Source organism: Zalophus californianus, chromosome 14, assembly GCF_009762305.2.
Source record: "Zalophus californianus isolate mZalCal1 chromosome 14, mZalCal1.pri.v2, whole genome shotgun sequence".
NCBI classification, from domain to species: Eukaryota; Metazoa; Chordata; class Mammalia; order Carnivora; family Otariidae; genus Zalophus; species Zalophus californianus.
This window is the reverse complement of record NC_045608.1, coordinates 41,439,592-41,466,759: the sequence shown is the minus strand read 5'-3', so window position 1 is coordinate 41,466,759 and position 27,168 is coordinate 41,439,592. Positions and strand designations below refer to the sequence as shown.

The 27,168-nt window shown below is 36.0% G+C and overlaps 1 protein-coding gene across 2 annotated transcripts in view; it reads right to left on the bottom strand.

Moving 5' to 3' along the window:
• The window catches only part of METTL4 (methyltransferase like 4), a 174,132-nt gene that overhangs the window by 117,141 nt on the left and 29,823 nt on the right, over positions 1-27,168 (bottom strand). Inside the window, exon 9 of one of the 2 annotated variants that reach the window (XM_027577313.1) lies at positions 21,296-22,288. The exons of the other annotated variant lie outside the window; for it this stretch is intronic. Coding sequence (XP_027433114.1) covers positions 22,143-22,288 — 146 coding nt within the window. The 3' untranslated portion in view covers positions 21,296-22,142. Of the gene's footprint in view, positions 1-21,295; positions 22,289-27,168 lie in introns of those variants that run through there. 2 annotated transcript variants of the gene reach the window in all.

Below are 27,168 nucleotides of genomic sequence, written 5' to 3'. Positions count from 1 at the left end.
AGCGGGAAGCCTGCTTCTCCCTCTCCCACTCCCCCTGCTTGTGTTCCCTCTCTCGCTGTGTCTCTCTGTCAAATAAATGAAATCTTTAAAAAAAAAAAAATGGAAGGTTTTTATAAGCAGGAGGGTGGGGCATGGAAGGTAAATGAGTAGATTACGCTGCTCAGAAAACTCCACGCTGATTGGTTTACAATTCCCCTTGGAGAGGCTGACACTGCAATTAGGTTAGATACTAAGTCTTGGTGGGGCTTAGCAAAAGCGACTCCATTTGGGGTCCACAGTGTTTCTTTTTAACAGCACAAAGACTCTGGTTGCCTCACTTATACACAGCAGTTCATGGTCACAGTCCAGGCATCCTATCTGCTTCCCATGAAAGGGAAAAATAATTTAAGTGTCAGGTCTCATGGAGCAGATTGTCCCAAGGTTCTCTCTATCTATATAAAATCACTTTCATCTCTGCATCTTGGACTGAGCTTCTATCCCATAGCAATAAACTTACATATGACTGATTATGACAATTAATACATTGAACTCTAATGAGCTCAGTTTTGGAAACTGTGAAATCCTTTGCAATGATAAGCAGCCCTATTAATCTGGAGAATTCCCTCATACAGGAGGTCCAAAAGGCACAGTGGAAAAAACTGATAGAGGGCAGTGGAAGGGTTAGTTTGAGAGGAAGGGGTTGTAGCACAGAGCCAAGCCAGAATAGCGATATTGTAAAGGTCACAGGCCTAAATGGGCTGACATTTCAGGGACATAAAAGATGAGAGAGCTAGAGGCAAAGTGAGATAAGCTAGGCACAGTTCTGACTGGAATGCATCAAAGATTACTGTGCTGAGACAGAGAAAAGAATTGAGTGTAGCCTTGTTATTGCTGTATGGGCAGAAATCTCTACAGGGGACTGATATGCTCTGGGCTCTGAGCTGAAAACTGGTTGGAAGAAAAAAAAGTTTTATGCTTTAGCAAATTACAGGCACCAGTGCACTGAGTCATCAGGTAAGGGTAAGGGCCATGTCAGAATGGAAATAACCAACATTCTGGCAGTCTTCTAAAGGAGCAAAGCAAAATGTCCTCATACTCAAACTCACATGATTCCTGTTCTACTTTTATCTTTTCACATAACTTTCCAATCAGTCTGCTTCTATTCTATACTCTGTAAATCTGGCAATTATAAATTGTAAACCCAGGAGGCCAAGAACTATGTCTGTCTTGTTCTATACCATATCCCTAGCACATAGTACAGTGCCTGATAAATAGATATATGATAAATATTTGTTGAACTAATGAATGAATTAAATTTTTTACCCAAGTGCCATATACTCTATCATCATATCTCTCACTTTATCACAATATACTGAAAAATTTAAGAGAAAACTTCTAAAATATTCTTACGTCATTTTTTAGGCCCTTCTTCTTGGGTATGTACAAAGCTATTATGTCATAGATTAAGGACTTAGAGCAAACTCTATCAATTGAAATAATAAGTAGGATACTAAGAATATAATGAAAGTAAAAATAAAGTATATCAACACATGAAATCTCCTAAGTTTCACTGAGGTGTGGATAAGCTCCAGATATTCATTCCAACCGTATGTGTACTACATTTCTATCAGGTGAATGTACTCTTTGCTATATTTGGACAGAAGGTGGTAATTGGGAGGGACTGGAACATGACTATCAGAACAATAGCAGCCATATAACTTTAAACAGAAATGTCTTAACATTTATAGAGAAAGTTTTCTAAAATATTAATTTGCAGAGGCGTCTGGGTGGCTCAGTAGGTTAAGCATCTGCCTTTGGCTCTGGTCATGATCTTGGGGTCCTAGGATTGAGCCCCACATTGGGCTTCCCCGCTCAGCGGGGAGTCTGCTTCTCCCTCTCCCTCTACCCCTCCATCCTGTTCATGCTCTCTCTCTCTAATAAAATCTTTTTTAAAAATTAAAAATAAATTTTAAAAAATTAAAAATTTAAAAGAATATTAATTTCCACAGATATATCAGCAATAAACTGTGAACACTGGAAAAAAAACATGACATAAAAAACATGACTGGTGATATAAGAAATTCAGTAAAATCCTAATTAAAGTACATTTTGCATAATAACAATTCTTTTTTTTTGAGAGAGAGAGTGAGAGAGCATGAGTCAGGAGGTGGGGGGGATGGGCAGAAGGGAGAGGGAGATGCAGACCCCCTGCTGAGCAGGGAGCCTGACAGGGACCCTGAAATCATGACCTGAACCGAGGGCAGACACATAACCTACTGAGCCACCCAGGCACCCCCTGCATAATAACAGCTCTTACCAGTACATGTCTTTTAGCAAATGTTTGTAAATACCTCAGAGAAATGTGGCACAGATTTGTAGCCCTTAAACATTTCAAAAAATAATTACTTCTAAATACAAAAAAATAAAAAGGACTAATACTTTCCTGGTACTATAAGTTCTACCACTTTAGCAACTTTAAATTATTTAGAAACTATGCATTTACAGTTGAGCTAATACTATAGAACAGCCTGGAGTTATTCAAATCATTACCGTTCTCCAGTTATAAATATGGAAGAAAACTATTTTGCTTAGAGAAGATTTTTCCCGCATGAAGAAAGCATGGGTATCCACTCTTTCAGTAATCTGCCCATCTTTAACTGTCTTACAAGCTTTCTGCTCCACTGAAATGGCTTTTTTTTTTCCAGGAAACCCATAAATGTTATTGCAAAATTATATCTTCCTTAATATTTTTGTAGCTCTGAATCTTCAGTTAATCCTCTTCTTCTGGAAAATGAGAATGTCTCTTCCATTCGAAGAGAAAGGAAAAGTGCGTTTGAGACCTGACTCTGCCTGTAGATAAGACAGTAAACACTTAACCTCACTGGGCCACCTAAGTAAAAAAGAAATAATATTTACCTTACAGGATTGATGAGAGAAAAATAAGTCACTGTGTGTAGCAATCCTTTGTAAACTGTAAAGTCTTACAGACCTATTAGTGTCTTAATATTTGGCAACTAAAATTGACTCATTCCATCAAAGATCCGTCGTCCCTACATTCATCTTCAACTTTAATGCAAACAATCCAATCCAATTCCAAAACAATACATGTTTACTATGTTAAACATTCATTCATATACTGTACTGGGAGCTAAAGATCCAAAAAGGAATGCTCAAGGAAGGAGAAAATCATATGGGCTCAGCTGTCCCAGTGTATTTAACACAACAGAACAACCTTGAGCTATGCTGTATATAAGCATAATCAAAATGCTTGAATTTTTTTAACTGAAGTTCTTTTCTCATTTTTCTCTGTTTGTTCATTTGTTAAATTTCAAGAATGCCGAGAGAGGAAACATAAATTGTATTTAATTAAAGGCTTTCAGAGCACTGAAGTTGCTACAGAACACTGTGCCCTCAAAGACAACAAACCATCCTTCCCATCGATACATTTAAAATCATAGTGTAATGTAATATCAAACTTATTTCTTAGTCTTAACACATGGAAAGGTTGACAGACCCTCTCAAGGCCCTGATTCTTTTTTTTTTTTTAAAGATTTTATTTATTTATTCATGAGAGACAGAGAGAGAGAGAGAGAGGAGAGGGAGAAACAGGCTCCCAAGGAGCAGGGAGCCCGATGCGGGACCCGATCCCAGGACTCTGGGATCATGACCTGAGCTGAAGGCAGACGCTTAACCATCTGAGCCACCCAGGCGCCCAAGTCCCTGATTCATTAACTGCCTAACTTCATCAGAGATCCATAAGCACATGTCTCTGGTCCTAAGCCCCTAAGACCTTTCCTATTTGGGTGGGCCTGGACAGATCATGTATAAATACAAAGACTACTTTGTCAGCCAAGGCTATAGTCAGATTCTCCATGTGTCTTTTATTCCCTACCTTAGTGCCTGCTAGCCTTCCCAAGTATGAAAGTGAAAGGGGAGGTAGCCCAGTGCCCTTCTTAACAGGCATACTGGAGAGAACAGAGAGGACAATGGAAAGGAAGGGAAGAGGAAGAGATCCAAATTACTTGACCATTTCCAAAAAAATCATGTGAAAAAAGCCCTTTAACCTCTTTATACTTCCCTCTCAAAGTTTCCCTATCATGCCAAGTTCAACCCCACAGTCCAGTTGTATGCACCTGAGGACTCCATTCCAGATCTGAGTTACTTTTCCCTAGACAGGAGGGAGAGGGAAGAATGAGTTCCTTAAGCCCACATAGAGACCAGAATAAGCCACTAATAATACCAATTTAACCACTTCAATGATAGTTTTCCTTTATGAAACCCAGTCCTGAATGTATCAAAATGATAAAACCATTCACAAAGAAAGAAATTTAAATGGCTATTTTTTCAAATTTGGACCTGCCCATATCTGCTATGACCATTAAGCTCTTGTTTTTAGTTTCATTTTTGGTGAGCTAAGAGAACAGGAACCTCTCCCTACTGAATGTCCTAAGTACCTCTCAAACTCAATTTTAATGATTTGAGTGGGGTCAAAATATATGTAAAGATTGGCCTTTGAAGAATTACTACTTCCGAGATATCAATGGAAAGAAAACTCTATATTCAATCCTATAAAAACCTTACTTTATCAGAGCTAGAAGGAAACCTGGATTCCATCCACTCCAGTGCTTTGCAAACTGAGCTATCTACTGTAGTAGAGGAGCTTGGGAATTACTGAGAGATAAAGGGGTGACTTTAAGGGACAGGACTCTGCTGCCTAATCCCATCCCGCCCCTCTCACCTCTGTCTTACCTATGAGGTGTCTGCTCAGTTTGTTTGGCTTTGTTTTTAAGAAAAAGTCCCAATACTAAATATAAATTTGAAAACCAATAGACTCCTCATTTTCCATCCAAGGAAATTCCATCCAAGGAAATTAGAGATAATTTGCCCAAGCTGCTTAATGGCATAGCCAGATGAGAATGCAAGCTTTCCCATTCCATGATAATATACTGCCTCCTCTCCAAAAACATCCTTAACAGAATCAACTAAACAGAGACAGAAACACTTAACATGTTTTTTTCTAACTCAAATTATTTATTTTTTTGCAATAGGAATAAGAAAACTCTTAACAAAGTAGCCATTAGCCTATATGATTTAAATTTTAATTAATTAAAATCAAACATTCAGTTACTCAGTCACACTAGCCATATTTCAAGCATTCAATAGCTACATGTGACTACTGTTTGACAGCACAGATAGAGAACAGTTCCATCACTGCAGAAAGTGCTATTGGCAAGTGATGGTGAGGACAGTATCCCAGCACTGTGTGAACAAAACAGCATTTGATTCATGTGTCACAAATGCCACGAACAGACACAAATCACCTCAATTCAGTATTATAATCTCTTTCAAAAAAGAACTGGGAAACACACACATTTTACTTCCCACTTTCTTCTGTTTAGTGAAAACACAAATATATGCCACACAAAAACTTGGGAATTTATCCTGTCACATTTCTCAGTACAGCCAATCGTGTTCAAGGAGAAAGTTTACATATGGAAAAAATAATTTTTCAAATGTAATTGTTAATACTTTCCTTAATATAATCTTACATGAAGCAAAGAAAAAAATGGAAATGCATTGCCAAGATTTTTTTAAATAGGGTTAGGGGAGGAATCTAGGAACTCTATATTGATACCTTAACTTCATTATTATACATTCTCCGTAAGAATCAATCCAAGTAAAGTTGAGCCAGTTTTTTATAATTTAAAAGGAAATTCCTATAGTAAGGTATATTCGAAGATTACATACTTTTCTGACAATACTCTAAAGGATCATAAAGCATGCGAGAAAATAGTATTACCATTAAAAAGATTTCAGTTTAATGTTGAACCTGGCCCTAAGGTGAGTCAAATTGCTTCAGAAATTCTTCGCTAGTATAGTAAAAGAGAAATTTGGTTTTTTAAGTCAAAAGCATCTTAAAATGAAACTCAATGAAAAAGAAGTACTCTAAAATAAAAATTATATTAGAGACAGAAAGAAAGGGAGCTGGGAAATTTTACAGCAAGCCCTCATTTCCTGGCATTAATAATAAGTTTTATGTAAAGGTGAATATAAAGTTTAGCACCTTTACTACTCTTGCCTGGAACTCGTTTAACAAGTACCAGATACTGACCTATCTAACCAAACAAGGAAATAACCATAATTTAATGTTTTCTTTTTTTTAAGATTTTATTTATTTATTTGAGAGAGAGACAAAGAGAGAGAACACATGAGCAGGTGGAGGGGCAGAGAGACCAGGAGACTCCCCACTGAGCCCAGAGCCTGCCATGGGGCTCGATCCCAGGACCATGGGATCATGACCTGAGCCTAAGGCAGACACTCAACAATGGAGCCACCCAGGCGTCCCCCCACAGGTGGTTTTTAAACATTTCCCAGCATGCCACTAGATTCCTCCCTCTGCTGTCAACATTTATATATTAAAAAACAGTATCAACAATGAAATTGAAGAGGGTATTTCCTGAGATCAGATTATATTGCTATTATTTGCTACATCCATGGACAATGAAAGAAGAGAGCACACAAGCTCTAGAAAGGGCCTCTGTCTACCCCAAGCAGGGGTTGCTGAGGAGGCTTTCAGGCCTCTCCACTCCTGGCAACAAAGATCAGCTGCTTCAGCAGGGAAACTGAGAGCCTCGACTCCACTCCATTCCTATTCATTCTTTATTTCTGCCAACTCTTTACTTAGTTACCTCACTCACATCTTAAGCTATTAAATCACTTATTTAACTTTATCTCTCAATTCTTTTATTTAATCTACCATGTGCCTCAGTTTCAACTTTTTATCTAACTTTACTTTTCAGTCAGTTTTATTCTTTTACTTTTGTTCTTATTTCATTTTTTTCACTTTTTTATTATTGAAATACAACTGGCACACAATGTAGTATTAGCTTGAGGTGTACAACACTGACTCAACAATTCTATACATTACTCAATGCTTACCACAATAAGTCTAGTCACCATCTGATACCATACATTATTACAGTATTATTGACAAGACTATATTCCCTAATGCTGTACTTTTCATCTCTGTGACTTATTTATTTTATAACTGGAAGTTATGAAAACTTCTAGTTTGTCCTTATTTCATGTTAAAATTGTTAGTGTTACAATAAAAAGTAAAAAAATAAAAAATAAAACAAAATTGTTAATGTTACTGCTGGAATTTTAAGTTGTCTTATCCTAATTCGTTTCTCTTTCCTTTTGTTGTTTTTAGCTTCTTACACATTTTTTAATTTACCTTCTACTATCTTAACCCTTTCATATTTCTCCAGGATGAAGACTTAATTTATTCTCATGTTTAAATCATTTTTCATTGACTTATCTATACATGGGTGAGTATGAACAACATAATCTGGAGATCATCCACATTAGATGCCTGGCACTTTGGAGGCTTTCTCCTCCCTGCCCTCATACCCTCTATTTGTATCCTCCAATTCCTCCAACAACTTGATCTGTGCTCTCAGAAACCCATCTCCCAGCCCAGTGCAAGATAGCTCTGCAAAGCACCCTAAGTCCATTTCCTGGAGGACTTTAAATACAATGCTAACCATACAATTTGTTATAAATGTTGCCTGTCAATCCCATTTACAGTGGCACCAAAAATAATGTAATATCTAAGAATAAACTTAACCAAAGAGGTGAAAGACCTGTACTCTGAAAATTACAGAACACTGATAAAAGAAATTCAAGACAATGAAAAGAAATGAAAAAAGACATTTCATGCTCACAGACTGGAAGAACAAACATCGTTAAAATGTCTATAATACCAATCTACAGATTTAAAGCTATCCCTATCAAAATACCAACAACATTTTTCACAGAACTAAAACAAGCGATCCTAAAATTTGTATGGAACCACAGAAGATCTCAAACAGCCAAAGCAATCTTGAAAAAGAAAAACAAAACTAGAGGTATCATAATTCTAGATTCCAAGTCATATTACAAAGCAGTAGTAATTGAAACAGTATGGTACTGGCATAAAAACAGGCACATAAGATCAATGGAATAGAATAGAAAGCCCAGAAATAAACCCACAATTATATAGTCAATTACTCTTTGGCAAAGCTGGAAAGACTATCCAATGGGAAAAAGACAATCTCTTCAACAAATGGTGCTGGGAAAACTAGAGAGCCACATGCAAAAGAATGAAATTGGACCACTTTCTTTCACCAAACAAAAATAAACTCAAAATGGATTAAAAACCTAAATGTGAGACCTGAAACCATAAAAATCCTTGAAGAAAGCAGAGGCAGTAATCTCTCTGACATTGGCTATAGCAAGTTCTCACTAGACATGTCTCCAGAGGCAAGGGAAACAAAAACAAGAATGAACTACTGGGACTTCACCAAGATAAAAAGCTTTTGTACAGCAAAGGAAACAATCAACAAAACTAAAAGGCAACCTACAGAATGGGAGAAGATATTTGCAAATGACATATCAGATAAAGGGTTAGTATCCAAAATCTATAAAGAACTTACAAACTCAACACCCAAAAAACAAATAATCCAGTTAAGAAATGGGCAGAAGACATGAACAGACATTTCTCCAAAGAAGACACAGAAATGGCCAACAGACCATGAAAAATGTTCAACATCACTCAGCATCAGGGAAATACAAATCAGAACCACAATGAGATACCACCTCACACCAGTCAGAATGGCTAAAATTAACAAGTCAGGAAACGACAGATGTTGGTGAGGATGCTGAGAAAGGGAAACCCTCTTAACTGGTGGAGGGAATGTGAGCTGGTGCAGCCACTCTGGAAAACAGTATGGAGGTTCCTCAAAAAGTTAAGAATAGAGCTACCCTACAACCCAACAATTGCACTACTGGTATTTATCCAAAGAATACAAACATAGTGATTCAATCGGGCATATGCACCCCAATGTTTATAGCAGCAATGTCCACAATAGCCAAACTATGGAAAGAGCCCAGATGTCCATCAATAGATGAATGGATAAAGATGTGGTGTAGATATATACACAATGAAATATTACTCAGCCATCAAAAAGAATGAAATCTTGCCATCTGCAATGATGTGGATGGAACTAGAGGGTATTATGCTATGCGATATAAGTCAGAGAAAGACAAATATATGATTTCACTCATTTAGAATTTAAGAAACAAAACAGATGAGCACGGGGAAGGGAAGGAAAAATAAAATAAGATGAAAACAGAGAGGGAGGCAAACCATAAGAGATGCTGAACTACAGGGAACTGAGGGTTGCTGAAGGGGAAGTGGGTGGGGGGATGGGGTAACTGGGTGATGGGCGTTAAGGAGGGCACTTGAAGTAATGAGCACTGTGTGCTGTATGCAACTGATGAATCACTGAATTCTACCTCTGAAACTAATAATACAGTATATCTTAATTAAACTGAATTTAAATAAATTTTTTTAAAAAAGAATTCCTAGCCACAGCAATCAGACAAGAAAAATAAGAGGCAAAAAATAAAAAATTAAGAAGAATAAGAGGCATCCATATTGGTAAAGAAGTTAAGCTTTCACTATTCACAGATAACATGATACTATACATAGAAAATCCTAAAGATTCCACACACAAAAAAAAACCTGCTAGAATAAACAAATTCAGTAAAGTGGCAGGATACAAAATTAATACACCAAAATCAGTAGTGTTTCTATATACTAACAACAAAGTTGCAGGAAGAGAAATTTTAAAAATAATGTAATTTACAATTGCACCAAAAAGAATAAAATACCTAAGAATAAACTTAACTAAGGAGGTGAAAGACCCACACTCTGAAAACTATAAAACACTGATGAAAGAAATTGAAGATGATACAAATGGGAAAAATATTCCATGCTCATGGATTGAAAGAATTAATACTGTCAAAATGTCAGTATTACCCAAAGCAATCTACAGATTCAATACAATCCCTGTCAAAATACCAACAGCATTTTTCACAAAACTAGGACAAAGAATGTGTATGGAACCACAGAAGACTGCGAACAGCCAAAGCAATCCTGAGAAAGAAGAACAAAGTTGGAGGTATCACAATTTCAGGTTTCAAGATATACTACAAAGCTGTAGTAAGCAAAACAGTATGGTACAGGCACACACACAAAAACAGGCACAAAGATCAATAGAACAGGAAAGTGATCCCAGAAATAAGCCCACATATATGATCAATTAAACTATCACAAAGGGGGTTAGACTATACAATGGGGAAAAGAATACCTTTTCAATAAATGGTGCTGGGAAAACCGGACAGCTACATGAAAAAGAATGAAAACGGACCACTTTCTTACACCATACATAAAAATAAGCTCAAAATGGATTAAAGGCCTAAATATGAGACATGAAACCATTAAAACCTTAGAAGAGAACATAGGCAGTAATTTCTCTGATATCAGCCATTTTTCTAGATATATCTCTTAGGGCAGGAGAAACAAAAGTAAAAATAAACTACTGGTACATCAAAATAAAAAGCTTTTGCACAGCAAAGGAAACCAACAACCAAACAAAAAGACAACCTACTCAATGGGAGAAGATATTTGCAAATGATTCATCTACTAAGGGATAATATCCAAAATATTTAAAGAACTCAAACAACTCAACACCAAAAAAATAAACAACTGATTAAAAAATGGGAAGAGGACCTGAATAGGCATTTTTCCAAGGAAGACATACAGATGGCCAACAGACACATGAAAAGATGCTCAACATCACTCATCATCAGAGAAACACAAATCAAAACCACAATGAGATACTACCTCATACCTGTCAGAATAGCTAAAATCTAGAAGACAAGAAACAAGTGTCGGTGAGGATGTGGGGAAAAAGGAATCCTCATGCACTGTTGGTGGGAATGGAAACTGGTACAGCCACTTTGGAAAATAGTATGGACATTCCTCAAAAAATTAAAAATAGAACTACCATATGACCCTTAATTCTACTATTGGGTATTTATCTAGGGAAAATGAAAACACTATTGGAAAAGATGTATGTACCCCAGATGTCTATTGCAGCATTTTTTGCAATAACCAAGACATGGAAGAAACCTAAGTGTCCATCAGTAGATGAATGAATAAGAAAAATGTGATGTATATACATATGGAATATTACACAACCAAAAAAGGATGAGATCATGCCATTTGAGACAACTTGGATAGACCTAGAGATTATTATGCTAAGTGAAGTAAGTCAGACTGAGAAAAACAAATAGTATATGATTCTACTCATAAATGGAATCTAAAAAAAAATAACACAATGAATAAACAAAAAGCAGAATCAGAACTATAAATATAGAGAACTGATTAATGGTTGCCAGAGGGGAGGTGGAAGGTTGGCAAAACACATAAAGGGGAGATGGAGATACAGGAGGAGTATGTTCGAACACATACACACACAGACACATACACAATACTACTACTAAAAATAATAATAATAAAAAGAAGGCAGGAGGAAACTTTGGGAGGTGATGGATATGTTTATGGCCTTGATAGTGGTGATGGTTTCACAGGTATATACTTATTCCCATACTCATCAAATTGTATACATTAAAAATGTACAGCTTTTTCATGTCAATCACACCTCAGTAAAGTCGTTTTAAAAATAAAGAAACAAGTAAATAATAGTGGGGATTTGGAGTGAAACAGACTGAGGTTCAGATCCCAGTTTTGCTACTTATTAGCTGTATGACTCTGACGAAATCATTTAAACTCTCTGAATCTCACTTTGTTCATCTGTAGAATGAGGACACCACAGATGGAATAGTATGATGTCTGGGATTGTCTTTTTAACAATCCAGGTGGGAGGAGTAGGCAGGGGTATAAAGTAATCAAAACTGGTCATAGGTTGATAATTGTTGAAGTTAAATGATGGGTATATAGAGGTTCATTATATTGTCTTTACATCATTATTACATCATTACATCTTTACATTGTTCATTACATAATTATTTTGTGTATGTTTTAAATTTCCATATTATAAAGCTTGGAAAAATTCATTTAAAAATATGAATGCCTCATCAGGAAAATGGATAATCAAAAGGAACTGTTGATAATTCATGAAAGAAATATGAATGACCTAATATTTTTAAATGTTTGGTGTTACTAATAATTTTTAAATGTAAATTTTACAAATAAAAATGGAATCTCGTAAGTGATGACCATAGGTGGAATTTAAGCAGCAAAACAGATGAACATGGGGAAGGGAAAAAAAAGAGAGAGAGAGAGGCAAACCATAAAAGACTTTTAACTATAGAGAACAAACTGAAGGTTGCTGAAGGGTATTAAGGGGGGCACTTGTTGGGATGAGCACTGGATGTTATATGTAAGTGATGAATCACTAAATTCTACTCCCAAAACCAATATTACACTATAAGTTAACTCACATTTAAATTAAAAAAAATTTTTTAAGTGATGACCAAAAACAATGAAACAACAAAGTCTGTGGACTGATCCTACCTGATTTCAAGACTTCTTCTTATAAACTATAGTAATCAAGATAGTGTGGAACTGGCATAAATAAAGACATAGTTCAATGGAACAAAACTAAGAATCTGGAAATAGATGCATATATCTTTGTCACTTGTTTTCAACAAAGATGCCAATGCAATTCAGTAGCAGAAAAGAAAGATTTATCAACAATTAGTGCTATATTAATTGGCTATACATTTGGAAAAAAATAAACATTGACCTTTACCTCACATTATACATAAAAATAACTATACATAGATCATAAACCAAACTGTATAAAACTTCTAGAAGAAAAAATAACAGAAAATGCAAATGATCTTGGGTTCAGTATTTTTTTAAATATTAGCAAACCAAAAACAGCAGTGTATAAAAAAGGATTAGAGACCTCATCCAAGAGGGATTTATTTGATTTGAAAGGCTACCTCATAATTTGAAAGCCAGTGAATGTTAATACATCATGTTAATAAACTAAAGAAGAAAAATCATATGATCAATTGACACAGAAAAGGCATCTGATGAAATACAACATTTAGTCATGATAAAAACTCTCAAAACAATAGGAATAGAAGGGAACTTCCCCAAGTTGATAAAAAGCATTAAAAAAAAAAATTCCAAACAAAATCCCCAAGGTTCTTAAGAATTTATGCCAGCAGAAATGATACCAGCTTGGACTAAAAGGGAGTGTATAAAATGAAAAGAAGGCTGTCATACCCTACAAATTATACTGACAGGAAGTAGGCTGATAAAAGAAGTCAGCTGTAGACACATGCTACCTTTCATAGAAAAGGGAGGATAACTCAAAGGATGGAAACAAAAGCCAAGAGACTTGAACCAGAGCTCAGAGGGTGGAGCCAAGAGCTGGGAGCCAAGGTGACTGCCAAGTTTTACTGAACTTATATTGGAGTCTAATCAAGGAAGTCTGCCTGGAGTTCACTTGGCTAGATTTTCAAACTGTTTTGGACAAGTAAGGCCATTTTTTTTTTCCACATCCCCTCTTTTTAAACTGGAATAGCTGTAACTCCTAAGCTTTGCATGTCCCACTATTGTATGTTGATTATGTTGGAGGCAGGTAGTTCCACAGGTCCACTAATGGAGAGGACTTTTGCCCTGAAACTGTACTTAATGGATTATACCGGAAGCCTCTGTTCTTTTTTTTTTTTATTTGACAGAGAGACACATAGCGAAAGAGGGAACACAAGCAGGGGGAGTGGAAGAGAAAGAAGCAGGCTTCCCGCTGAGCAGGGAGCCTGATGTGGGGCTCGATCCCAGGACCCTGGGACCATGACCTGAGCCGAAGTCAGACGTTTAACGACTGAGCCACCCAGGTGCCCCCAGATGCCTCTGTTCTAACCTGATTTAGATGACTTAAAGGATGAGATTTGAGACTTTCAAGCTGAAGAAATTTAGATGAGATCCTGGACTTTGAGCTGATGGAATGATATCCTTGCAAACCTCGGGAAAGAGCTAATGTATTTTACGCATGGGACAGACATGGATCACTGGGGGCCAGAGACTGGGCCCGTGGTAGGCAAAATTCTATGACTCCCAAAGAGCTTCACACTTGTAAAATCTCCTCCCCTTTGAATTTGGTTGGAACCCATGAATATGATCACATATCACTCACAAAAGGGAGATTATTCAGGTGAGTCAGATCAAATCACAAAGGCCCTTTTAAAAGTCTTTTCTTTAGATGGCAGCACAAGGGGAAGTCAGAGAGAATCGAAGGCTAAGTACTCAATGTGCTATTGTGACTTTGAAGATAGAGGGAGCCATGGGCAAGGACTGGAGAGCAGCAGCTCCTAGCTGACAGCCGTTAAAGAAACAGAACTGTATTTGGCGATCAACCCGAATGACCTTGAAAATGGATTCTTCCCTAGAGCCTCCAGATAAGAGCTCAGTCCAGTCAACACCTTGTTTTTAGTCTTCTGACATCCTAGGCAGTGACTCAGGTGAGACTGCCCAGGATTCTGACCTACAAAACTGTAAACTAATAATGAGTGTTTTTTTAAATCGTTACGATTGTGGTAATTTGTTAGGGCAGCAATAGAAAACTAATACATGAAAAGATAAGATGTAGTATGTCCATACAATTTAATACTACTCAGCAATAAAGAGGAATGAATTATTGATACACACACAAAGAATGTCAAAATAATTATGTTGAGTGAAGGGAAGCTACACAAAAATAAGAGTGAATGCTGTATAATTTCATCTATGTACAATTCTAGAAAATGCACACAATTCTACGGTACAAAATGCATATTATTGCATAGGGATAAAATGTAGATATACAGAGCATTGACAAAATCTTCCGAGATTATGTTTATTATCTTCTTTGTGATGGTAGCTTCACAGGTATAAACATAAGTCAAAGTTCATTAAACTGTACATTGTAAGTATGTGCAATTTATTTATACCAATTATACCTCAGCACAGCTGTAAAATAATAAAAATAATCCTACTAGAAAGGGGAACCCTCCTACACTGTTGGTGGGAATGCAAGCTGGTGCAGCCACTCTGGAAAACAGTATGGAGGTTCCTCAAACAGTTGAAAATAGAACTACCATATGATCCAGCAATTGCACTACTAGGTATTTACCACAAAGATACAAATATAGGGATCCGAAGGGGTATGTGCACCCCAATGTTTATAGCAGCAATGTCCACAATAGCCAAACTGTGGAAAGAGTCAAGATGTCCATCAACAGATGAATGGATAAAGAAGATGGAATATTATGCAGCCATCAAAAGGAATGAGATCTTGCCATTTGCAACGACGTGGATGGAACTGGAGGGTGTTATGCTGAGTGAAATAAGTCAATCAGAGAAAGACATGTATTATATGACCTCACTGATATGAGGAATTCTTAATCTCAGGACACAAACTGAGGGTTGCTGGAGTGGTGGGGGTGGGAGGGATGGGGTGGCTGGGTAATAGACATTGGGGAGGGTATGTGCTATGGTGAGCACTGTGAATTGTAAAAGACTGTTGAATCACAGATCTGTACTTCTGAAACAATGCAACATATGTTAAGAAAAAAGAAAAAGAAGAAGATAGCAGGAGGGGAAGAATGAAGGGGAGTAAGTCGGAGGGGGAGACAAACCATGAGAGACGATGGACTCTGAAAAACAAACTGAGGGTTCTAGAGGGGAGGAGCGTGGGGGGATGGGTTAGCCTGGTGATGGGTATTAAAGACGGCACATTCTGCGTGGAGCACTGGGTGTTATGCACAAACAATGAATCATGGAACACTACATCAAGAAGTAATGATGTAATGTATGGTGATTAACATAACAATAAAAAATGAGGAAAAAAAAATCCTACTAGACAACTCTAGAAAAGATGCCCAAATAACATTTTCATTCAAAAGGTGGAAAATACAGAGAAGTAAAAACTCCTGTTAATTTAGCCTCTGGTTCTAATAAATTGATAAAATAAATTGCATGTACTAATATCCTCTATATTTCTAGAGAAATATAAAATATTTTAAAGTTTACAATCTAGAAAGAACAAAATGCTTTCTTTGTAATTCTTCTGAACTCACACATTTTAGCTGCCTACTGTCTAGTAACATCATTACAGTTAGAAAAAAAAAATTTAATCAAGAGTTGGTTTGCTCTCTGTTTCTCACATTGCTTAGTGATCTCTAAGTGATCTGCTTCTCTAAACTTCTGCATCACTTTCCATCTATTCCACCACTTAATCTTTGACTGTACACTGTGGTTTGCTATGCTGTCATGGTTTCTTACACGAGTCTTATCTACTTAACAGAATTCAAAGATACTTGAAGGCCAAGAGTTAGTTCATTCATTCATTAAATACTGGCAGTTCCAGGTATGCTGGTAGGAGAAACATAAATAAAAATTTGTCCTTCTCTCATAAGGTATTCAAGAGGATATAAAGTCGTCTGTCTTTTTTTTTTCAGCGAGCCACCTAAAGAATAAACCACTTCTCTCTTTCCGTGATAAATGTGAAGGAAAACCTATTTGGATAATCCATACACGTGACTCTAAGAGCAAGAAAAAAAGCCTTCCTTTAGGGTGGAAAAGAAAAGTGGATCATGAAGTAAGACATGTTGCCATGAAGACTGTAAATAAAGAGAAATAAGCATATATATTGAATAACTTCTAAATACCAGGTCCTATGCTAGGCAACTTTACATACGTTATTTCACTTCATCTTCATAATAATCCTACAAAGTCCAAAGATTAGCCTTCTAATTCTTCAGAAAACAGGAAAGCATAATTTAAATAATTACTCAGTCACTCAGAAGATAAATATCAAGACCCAAAATATAGATCCAGCTGATCCCACAGCCTAGTTTTTCCTGACTGAGGAAGATTCATGAGCAAAAGCACAGAGTCCTAAATTCAAATAACAACAGTCTAGTTTGACTAACGATCAGGATATATGTGGGCAATTTGGGGAGAAGCAGCTAAAAATCAATCTGGGTACCTTATGTTTTTCCTTAGAGATATTAACCAAAAATGACTTAACACTGTAAGTGACCACTCATTTGCCCTAGTTGTCATCCAAAGTTATCCCATTGTTGTGTCACAGTTATCTGATAATTAGGCCAAAGCCCAATCAGAAAAAGTGAATAAAAAAATAGTTTCCTCATGTTCTCCACCCCTAGAGATCAATTTGTTTTTATATGGTCCCAAGGACTTGGACTGCTACTGAAAAAGACCAAGAGGTTCCCCTCAAGTTCACAGAAGTCCCAGAAGATTTAGGTTAACTCCTAGGAATATTTAAGGGAAAAGGCTGGTTGTGGAGTTATCATGGTAATCTGACTTGCTTTCAAGCTGGAGCAGACTAGTCAATGGAACCATGAATTAAGGCCATCTATGCAGTTCTGGGTTTGTCCATACATCCAAACAATGGTAACAGATTACTATGGTACATAAAATAATTTGCACCTGTACTTACCTTATTTAATCTCTCCTTTCTCACTACTTGAATAGCCATCTTCAAATCCAAATCTGTATTTTGCATGAGTTTCCTTAAAAATGTGAACTTAAAATGGCTAATCTGAGGAATACATAACGGCATGGTAAATATGCTAACAGCTTATGTCAAAGGATTTCACAGCCCGTTTGATTCTGAGTGATTCTGAGTGGCACTCCGGCTATCAGTTCAATCAATGTCACTAAAATCTCTAATGAAAATATTGTGTTAATAACTTAAAACTGATAATATCATATATTGAGAAGGGTATGTTTGGATGATTATGTATGAACCATTCTAAAGTTACTTCAGGCAACCCACTGGATGCTCTGATTAGCAGCTAATGAGCCTATTATTAAGATCTCAGGTTCATTAGCAAACATGATACAACATCAAGTGCCTTAATTTAGGAATCAGAATTCAAGTCCTGGTTATCACTTATTAGCCATGTCAGCTAGCCTCTATGAACCTGTTCCCTCATTATAACTACAACTTTATAAAACTGCTTTGAGGGTAAAATGACATAATTGAAATAAAAGAACTCTGATAACCAGAGAACTATGCCAACAGTGCTGTGGTGCTTCCCAGGGTGTGGTAGGCCAGTGGTGCATGATAGGAGTCAAATGAGGTGAACTGGTGAGCATCTTCAGGGAAGGGAGGGCCTTTAATGTGTTTATAATCCTCCTCTGAATCACCATCAGTAGAAAACCCAAAGTTTCACTGAAGCTGAATATATAAAAATTCACTAAAGATATGTCTCTAGGGTACCAAATCTGAAAAGGTGCATTTGGGGTTTCTGGTAAGAATGAGTTTGAGTCATAGAATTTGAAGGATTAGAATAGGACAAGGTAGATACAGCCTACAGCAAGGACAGAGCAAGGTAGCAATTAAAGCCAGGCCCAGACCTGAGTTACAGACTAATCTCTCTGTCCTCCTCCAAGAAGACAACCAGCCCTCAGTGACACTGGCTTTTTTGAGGGAGCTCAAATGTTGACATACAAGAAGAAAAACCTATTCTCACTTTTAGATCATCTAAAGAAAAAGGCCTTATTTACTTGGTGGGTATCTTATCAATGAGAACATTTCTTTGGTGGTTCCAGGCTACTATAACAAATTACCATAGACTGGGTGGCTTACATAATAAACATTTATTCTTTGGGGTTCCGGAGGTTGAAAGTTCAAGATCAGGTGTCAGCATGGTCAGGTTCCCAGTAAGAGCCATCTTCCTGGTTATGTCCTCACCTGGCCTTTTGCTGGTGCTTGCATGCAGAGAGTGAGATCCCATGTTTCTTTTTATAAAGCCATTAATCCTATTATGAGAGCCCCCCCCAACACTGATGACCTAATCTAACGCTAACTGCCTCCCAAAGGCCCCACCCCTAAATACCATCACATTGAGGGTTAAAGTTTCAGCATGTGAATTTTGGGAGGATACATTCAGTCCACGGCTGTTGCACATAAAAATCAAGGTCCGGCAAGTGTAACAGATTATCCATCAAAGTGTGAAAGATCTATTTTGAACCAAAATTAATGTGACATGAGCCTAAAGTCTCTGAATATAGAAGAAACATGAGAAAGGCCACCAATTAACCACCTATGGAAGTCATCAAAGAACAATGTACAGTAACTATGAAGTTCAGAGTCAAGAGTTGAAACCCAAAGCTACATGTGGCCTCTGTTTTGTTTTTAATTATTTGTTTCCAGGCAGGACCACAATGGGAATGATGGATTTCAAAGCTTCCTCATGTATGAAACCAGGTGCAAGCTAGGAAATCTGATCTCAAGAAAAAGATCAAGAAAATATGATGTTCAGACAGAAAAACTCTATGGACAGTATGCAGGTGAATCCCCCAAACTGGAGTACAAATTGTGAAAGAAAATCTTTTTGATCTGAAACTAAAAATTATGTGAAGAGTTCAAACACTGATTGCTTAAAATATTCCAAGTACAGTTCTAAGTGCCCTACATGTGTTAACTCATTTAATCCTCATAACAACTTAAGAGATAAGAATTATTACTTCCCGTTTCTAAGAAAGGAAGACAAAAAGGACCAACTTAAGAGGATCTGCTTCCAAAAGAGTAGTTACATGCTCTGTGATTGTACTCTAATGGACCCTGAATGGGAAGGTGAAAGAGTGTCAAGAGAAAGGCCATGAAATTCTAAGGATACAATCTTATGAGGCAAGATTCCCCAAAGTTTCTCGAGTGTGGTGTCTGCCGTTAACCATGTGCAGGTGAAATGGCTTTTTGTGTGGTTGCTCAGGATGCCAATTGTGACTGCATGGCCTCCAAATCAAACCAAACTCTAGGGCTGGGCTACAAGTCAGGGAGCTGTGCATTCTAATCCTAGTTCCAATACCTACTATAGGTTTTAGGACAAAATAGTCTCCTGGGCCTCAGTTTTCTTGACTATTAAATCGAGATAATACTCTCAGGACTGTACAAGGATTAAATGCAATAAAATGTAAAAAGCATAGCAAAGAGTAACACACACTATTCAACAAACATTAGCTCTATCCCTTTGTCTAAGCATTTCCAAGAGTCCTAAAAGACTTTAAGTCTGTAAAAAAATATGATAGAAAATAAAATCCTTACAGGTTTTAAAAGCAATATAAAAATCTCTGAATGAAGATATAACATTAAATGAATAATAAAGTTCATTAGGTCAGTTGGCTAAAACTCAGGGGTAATGAAGTCAAAGTTCAATGCTCTTAGTCTGGCCTTTTTGTTCTCACAAGGATGTGATTGTTCCGTTTTCCAGAATGATCTTTTGGTCAAAAAAGAGCCCAATAATTAAACAGGTATTACAAACAAGGCCCACAGGTTGTACAACTTAGGAACAGAGCTAAGACTACAACTTCTGTGTCTAAAAAAAAAACAAAAACTAACAAAAAAAACCAACCCTCTGTGTCTTGAATACCACATTCAGTGAATAAAAATGTTCTCTTCTTCTCTCAAGTATCAGTATTTGTGGTGCAAAAATAAAGTCCAAAAACTTGGTGAGAATAAAACGTGTCCACAAATTATATAAAACCTATAAATAGTACAAGACACTGGAAAGAGTTTCAAAGAAGGTTGTGAGATGTTTGCTTCAAGTTTAATGCTTTTTTTCATTTCAATAACAAGAATATCCCTATAAATACAAAGTTAAGCCTATAATAATATATATTCACACACTCAAAGAATGAACAAACTTCAAAAATAACATTTTTCATTGGCAAAATCAGTAAACAAATTGGCAACCCTGTCAGATAACCATCTCAATCTAACATTTTATTTAGCAGATAAATATTTGTAGAAAAGCTGTAAATGATATAAATACTTTTGTCAAAATGCTAAGTGAAAGAAGCCAAATACAATAGATTACATATTCTATGATTCTGTTTATATGAAATTCTAAGAAAGCAAAACTAATGATAGAAAACAAATCACTGTTCACCAAATGCCAGGGATGGGAGGAAGGGATTGACTGTAATTGGACACATGAGTTTTGGAGGTGAAGAAAATGTTCTATATCACGACTATGGTGGTAGACAACCATAGTATATGTTTTCTCAACTCACTGAATCCTATAGTAAAAATTGGAGAATTTTATGTGAAATTTTATCTCAATTTAAAAAAGGTTATACACAACAAATCAGCATGCTTTTCAAAGAATCATTTCAGTAAAAAATATTTTACTTAGTAAAAAAATATTCGTGGGAAATCTGTAAATAATATAAATATCTTTTAAATCATAAGCGGTGTTATCTTCTGACTTTTTTTTAAGATTTTTATTTATTTATTTATTTATTTATTTATTTATTTACTTGACACAGAGAGAGAGAGAGAGAGACACAGTGAGAGAGGGAACACAAGCAGGGGGAGTGGGAGAGGGAGAAGCAGGCTTCCCACAATGCAGGGAGCCCAACTCAGGGCTTGATCCCAGGACCCCGGGATTATGACCTGAGCCAAAGGCAGATGCTTAACGACTGAGCCACCCAGGCGCCCCATCTTCTGACATTTTTATAAGAAATACTTTTTAAATCTTCTAGAAAACCAAGCAAAACTAAGAAGTACTTGAAAAGTGACCTTGAACGCAATTTAAAACCCTCCAAAAAGGTTTCAAAAGCTCAGTACAATGATAAGGTACTCAGGAGGTCTCTCAATACTTTTTCAAGAATGTAACATTATACCAGAGATCATAAATTTGGGCTGCACAGGGGCCACGTAGACAATACAACTGAGTGGCATGGAGCAAGTGTTTTTGTGGTAAACTGCAGAGCCCATGTCCCTTCCCAAGGGAGCTGCTACCACTGGGCCCTACTGACTGATGCCAGGAAAGAATACAGACCGCAATGCAGCCAGAGCTTCTGATGTTTAGAGAAAAGTGAAAATCTACACTTTACATGAAATTTCCCGATTTTTCAGAATGATGGCTCAAATTTTTTTTTATAACACCATATGGGCCAAATGAAACACATCCATAGGCAGAATTATGACCTCTGGTCCATAGTGCGTGCTTTCCGAACTTTTTCAATAACAAAGTCTTGTCATTTTTCTAACTGCTTACCTCTTTATTTGCAGTGAATCCAGAATAATGGGGAATACTAGTACAACTTAAGTAAATTCATCTCAAAATTACATAAAAACTAGTCACTTCTGGTCTTTGGCAGAAAAACCAAGTCCTGTTTACATTTCTAAGCATCCTGGTTGGTAAGAAAAGGCAGTATCAGTTAGAATGAAGGAAAAAGGGGTGAGGAAAAAGTGAAGAAAATCACAACTTTAAGATCATAGTCAGCTTCTAGACTGCAGAGCAACAAAATAATCCATGTGTTGAAATTTGAGAACTTCATTGCCCCAACTAGTCCAACCTGGCTGTAAATTTCGAGCAAACAATTCCAAACATTCCCCATCTGGCTTGATATAGTCTTTTAGAACCTCTGTCCAAAAAAGAGAAAAAACACAAAAATTATTATTAAGAAAGGAATCAATTTCCTTTTAGCAGTTTAAAGCAGAAAAGCGGGAATGGTTCCTTAAAAAAAAAAAGGGGGGGGACAGCTAATTAATTTCAAGGATTTCATCACAGGCTCTACTATTTGTAGTTAGAAGTCATTTGAAATAACCACTCCTGAGACTAGAAACACACCATCAGAAATTTCAGGAGTCTTGATTATCAGTTTTCATTTGTAGATGAGAAATAAGAATTTTAACACCCTCACAGGTGACTTTTCAGTTTTCCAATACTGCTGATATATCTCCTGAGTACTAACTTAATTTTTTTAATAAATGTAATCTGTGCATGAAAAAGAACTATATAGAAACAACACAAAAATAACCCACTTACAAAACTGAGATAAAATATAAGTTTCTGCAAGCATATATATTGGCAAGAGAGCAGTAAATGAACTGGATACCAATAAAAATATTGAACAATATAACTAACAAATACAATACCCTCATAGCTATAACTTGGTAGCACATTCCATCATTTCCAAAGTATAGATCCTTTTTACCTAAAATTTCACATTATTTCCACAAGTAGTCCTTATGTAATGTAATAACTACTAAAAATTGTATTTTATCAGGAAAAAGCTACCTCATACATATGTTGACTAAATGCTATGATACAGAGTAACAGAAAATAGCAGAGAAGCTTTTTTTTAAAGCACATGTTCATTTGGATTACAAATATTTAAATCTGATTAATTTAACCTTGATCATTGCTGGTTAGCTATATTAACCACATTACAGGAACTGGGTATGAAAATAACAATTCAGGGATGAAAAGTCCTAGAAGAGCACTTTTTAAATATAGTTCTTAATTACTATACAAGATTGAGCTTGGAAGAAATTTATCGAATTCCCTTTAGGAACGGTAAGTATTCCTTAGGAGTATTTGATATAGGTAAAGTTTAAAAGAAAACATATAAAAAATTTCATGTTCATAATGTTCTCCAATCACTCTCTCAGCAAAAGAACTGTTTATTTCTATAAAAGTTTTGGTCCTGTTTATCAAAAATCAAAGAATTTAAAGCATTCATTGTCCACAACCCAAATTTGGACTTTGATAGCTTTTAGGTGATGCTAACATGAGACTTCTAGTCCTTTCATAAGTGTATAATTAAATGTTATTAAACCTGAGAAAGACTTCCCCAGAGTCTTAGAGGAAAATAAACTTATATCACTTTTCCATTTTTTCTCCATGAATTCAATGCCTTACTAACCTCAATTCACTTTTAATGTGGTCTAAGATTATATGAAGCAAGGTTTTCTTTGTTTCTGCTTGTTTGTTCAGTGTTTTGGTACAAATACAGTAGCAACTCTATTCTTAAACCATAATCTGGAGTCTAACAGGCGGGAGTCAGCCAGTCAAAAATGTTTACTATTCTGAGCATCCACTATAATCAGTACTATGGAACTTAACAAAGGAAACAGATACCCATGTTTTCTAAGAGTACACAATCTAGTAGAAAAAGATGGCCAGGCACTTGGGAGTTGACAAATATAGTACATAAAACCTAAACCCATTTACTACCTCCTACTTTCTCAATGTAACACATTTCTGCATTTTTTTTTTTTCCTTTCTGGTTGACAAAAATAGAAAGTCAAGGAGTAATATTTTTAAAATGTTAACCGCATTTCAAAACAAAGCAAAAGAAATAAAAGCAAATAAATGGAAATGTTTTATTCTTACTAATTTTAAATATCAGTTTAAAAGTAAACTCGAGATCTTAAAAGTTCTAATCACAAAGAAAAAATTTTGTAACTATGTGTGGTAATGGATGTTAACTAGACTTATTGTGATTGGTGATCATTTCTCAATATATATATACATCAAATCATTGTTGTACACCTGAAACTAATATAATGGTGTATGTTAATTATACCTCAATTTTTAAAAAGTAAATTCAAATGTATAAAGTATGAATATGACATATACATATACTTAAGATAATTATATAACATCTGACATTAGCAAAACATACTTCTAATCAAAGAAGAGGAAATAATCCACGCATAGCCAGTCATTCCCCTTTTGCTCTGGGAACAAAGGGCAGGGTTGGGGAGAAGGGGCTCAAACACCAGTGCACAGAATCTTATCAAACTGTGTTTTACTCTTCAGTTAGAAACTGTTAGTGAGTAAAGTAGTAAAAGGAGTGAAAATTCCTCTAAGGTAAAATATAAAAAATAATTTTGATCCAAATACTTTTAAATCTTTAAATTTTATAAACATTTATAATTGTTAGATTACAACCCATAGCTATTGAATGCTTATCTTTTAATCTGTAGCAGGAAACTTCAAAATTTAAAAACAGAGTAAATGTAGCAATAAATTAAAATTTTTTGGGTGGGGGGATGGGTTAGCCTGGTGATGGGTATTAAAGAGGGCACGTACTGAATGGAGCATTGGGTGTTATACGCAACAATGAATCATGGAACACTACATCAAAAACTAATGATGTAATGTATAGTGATTAACATAACATAATAAAAAAATTAATTAAAAAATTAAATTTTTTAAAAAAATCTTGGTGCCCCTAGAAGCAAAAGAGAGAACATTTCATTTTATGAATTTACATAAAACAGTTTAAGAACATTTACATGTAAAAGTTCTAAGCATTACATATAGAACATGTACTATCCTAAAACCTAGATTTAGGATTTCAGAATAAAATACAATGCAGAAATTGTTTTTTGATGGCTTTAATTTGTATAGCTCTATACCTAAAAATATATGCGCTTGCTACATAGTAACATAAATTCAAAAATACAGGGTTACAAATACTTCTTGTCTACCACTACCTAACCAAAACATAAGGATTACATATCAAGTCATAGGGATTCCCCCACTGCAAAATCTAACTTTTCTTTTTTTAAAAGTTCTCAATCCTAAAAAAAAACTGTGTTTGTGCTGCCCTCTACTGGGAATATGGCAGAACTGCACTTCATAGATACAGGCTGACTCATTTTTATTAGGATTAATAAAAGACTAATTTTTATTTACTATTTTAAAACCTTGTTTTTTAAGATTAATTTTTAAACATAATTTCGCCTATGTAAAAGGAATTGATAAACAGCTTAACTATAATTTGAGAATGAAAGGTTGGGTCTTGGTTTTTAGATTTTTAAAAGTAAAAAACTAAGCCCTAAGACGAACACTAAATTATGCTTTGATACTCACTAAATGATAGAGAAAATTCAAATTAGAAGGATACAAATTAGATTTCCTCCATTGAATACTGGTACCAAACATAATTTTTTCCTCAAAGAACAGTACAATGTCACTCATTTAAGTCACTAATATTTAATGCAATTAAGAGTCTATGACAGTACAAAGCTTAAAGATGATTATTCACTCAGCATGCCTCTAAGTCAAGAATGAATCATCAGGAAAACATCTGAGTATTTCTCAAATGAAGTAACACTACAAACACTTCTGCATAAGTAATTTAAGATAACAGAAATCCTAAGCGCTATCAATAAAAATTACCTTGAGAATCTGTATTCACTTTCCTATGTATTCTAGCTCATGAACTAGCCCATATTCTACAAAATAATATGATAGGCTGGGGACCCTGTAGTTTTCCTGAGTGGCAGCTTAAATGTTTTGGGTTTTTTAAGCAAGGATCACCAAATTAATAAAAAAAAATTCCTCAAAAAATTTTTTGAATAGGAAATAATCACAAATTGAGTATGTCTCAAGGACTTACATTCCTATTTTTTGGGGGGAGCACAGAGAAAGGGAGAGAGAGAGACTTAAGTAGGCTCCATGCCCAGTGAGGAGCCTGACATGGGGGCTTGATGTCACAACCCTGAGGATCATGACCTCAGCCAAAATCAAGAGTCGGACACTTAAGCGACTGAGCCACCCAGGTGCCCCTACATTCCTATTTTTTTAAACTCTCACTTGAAAAATTTAGCATTTACAGAGCTTCTAATATATACTACAGAATTTCAAATATATTATAAGCAATCCTCACAACTCTAAAAGATTAAATATCATTAGTCTCTCTTTAAATGAGGACTTTGAGGTAAAAAATAGAGTAACTCATTAAGTAGCAGAGCCAGGATTCAAACTCATGTTAGTCAATCTCCAAAGCCACAAAACTTTCCATTATTCCTTGCTGCTTAGTTTCACTGAATGATGAACATTATACTAAATAAAGCATTAAGGCTAGTAAGAATTCCAGGCTGCAGCAATTACCTTTCCAATAGTTCAAAAAAGCAACACTACCTCAACATAAAACTGAATCTCTACCAAGTATCAAGGGGATTCTCAGTATCTCTCTCTGACTGCTTTTCTGAGCTCCTGGTTTCAGAACAAGCAAGGGATAGAGCCCTCTTAGTGAAATAAAGCCCCTAGTAGAACTACAATCCTTAGCTGTCCCATCAGTCTTCAGTCTATCAAGGACAGTGAGGGAGTAATAATCAATAATAAGGGGAACCTAAAAAAAATGGTATAAAAGGAAAAGCAGAGGTGAAATAAAAATCTATTCAGCATAGCCAGCAATCCCACAAAGCTATCTCTTGCTTCAATGGTTCAATAATCTTTTTCAACAGTCTCTGGATGGAACAGACCCAGGGACCCCCTTCTTCCAATCTCTGACTACCCTCCGACCACCTTCCAATCTCCTTTCCAGGAACAACCTCCAGGACAAGCCAACCCCACTTTTTGTGGTTAGCTCCTTATTGCTGACAAACGGTGAGCTCCCAGATTCCTCAGAATTATTCTCCCAAGGTGGAGGCCACTGTCAACTGTCTAGTCAAACCTGTATTTGCAGACCTCTTACATCCACCTCTCAGGGCTTGTTTGGACTGT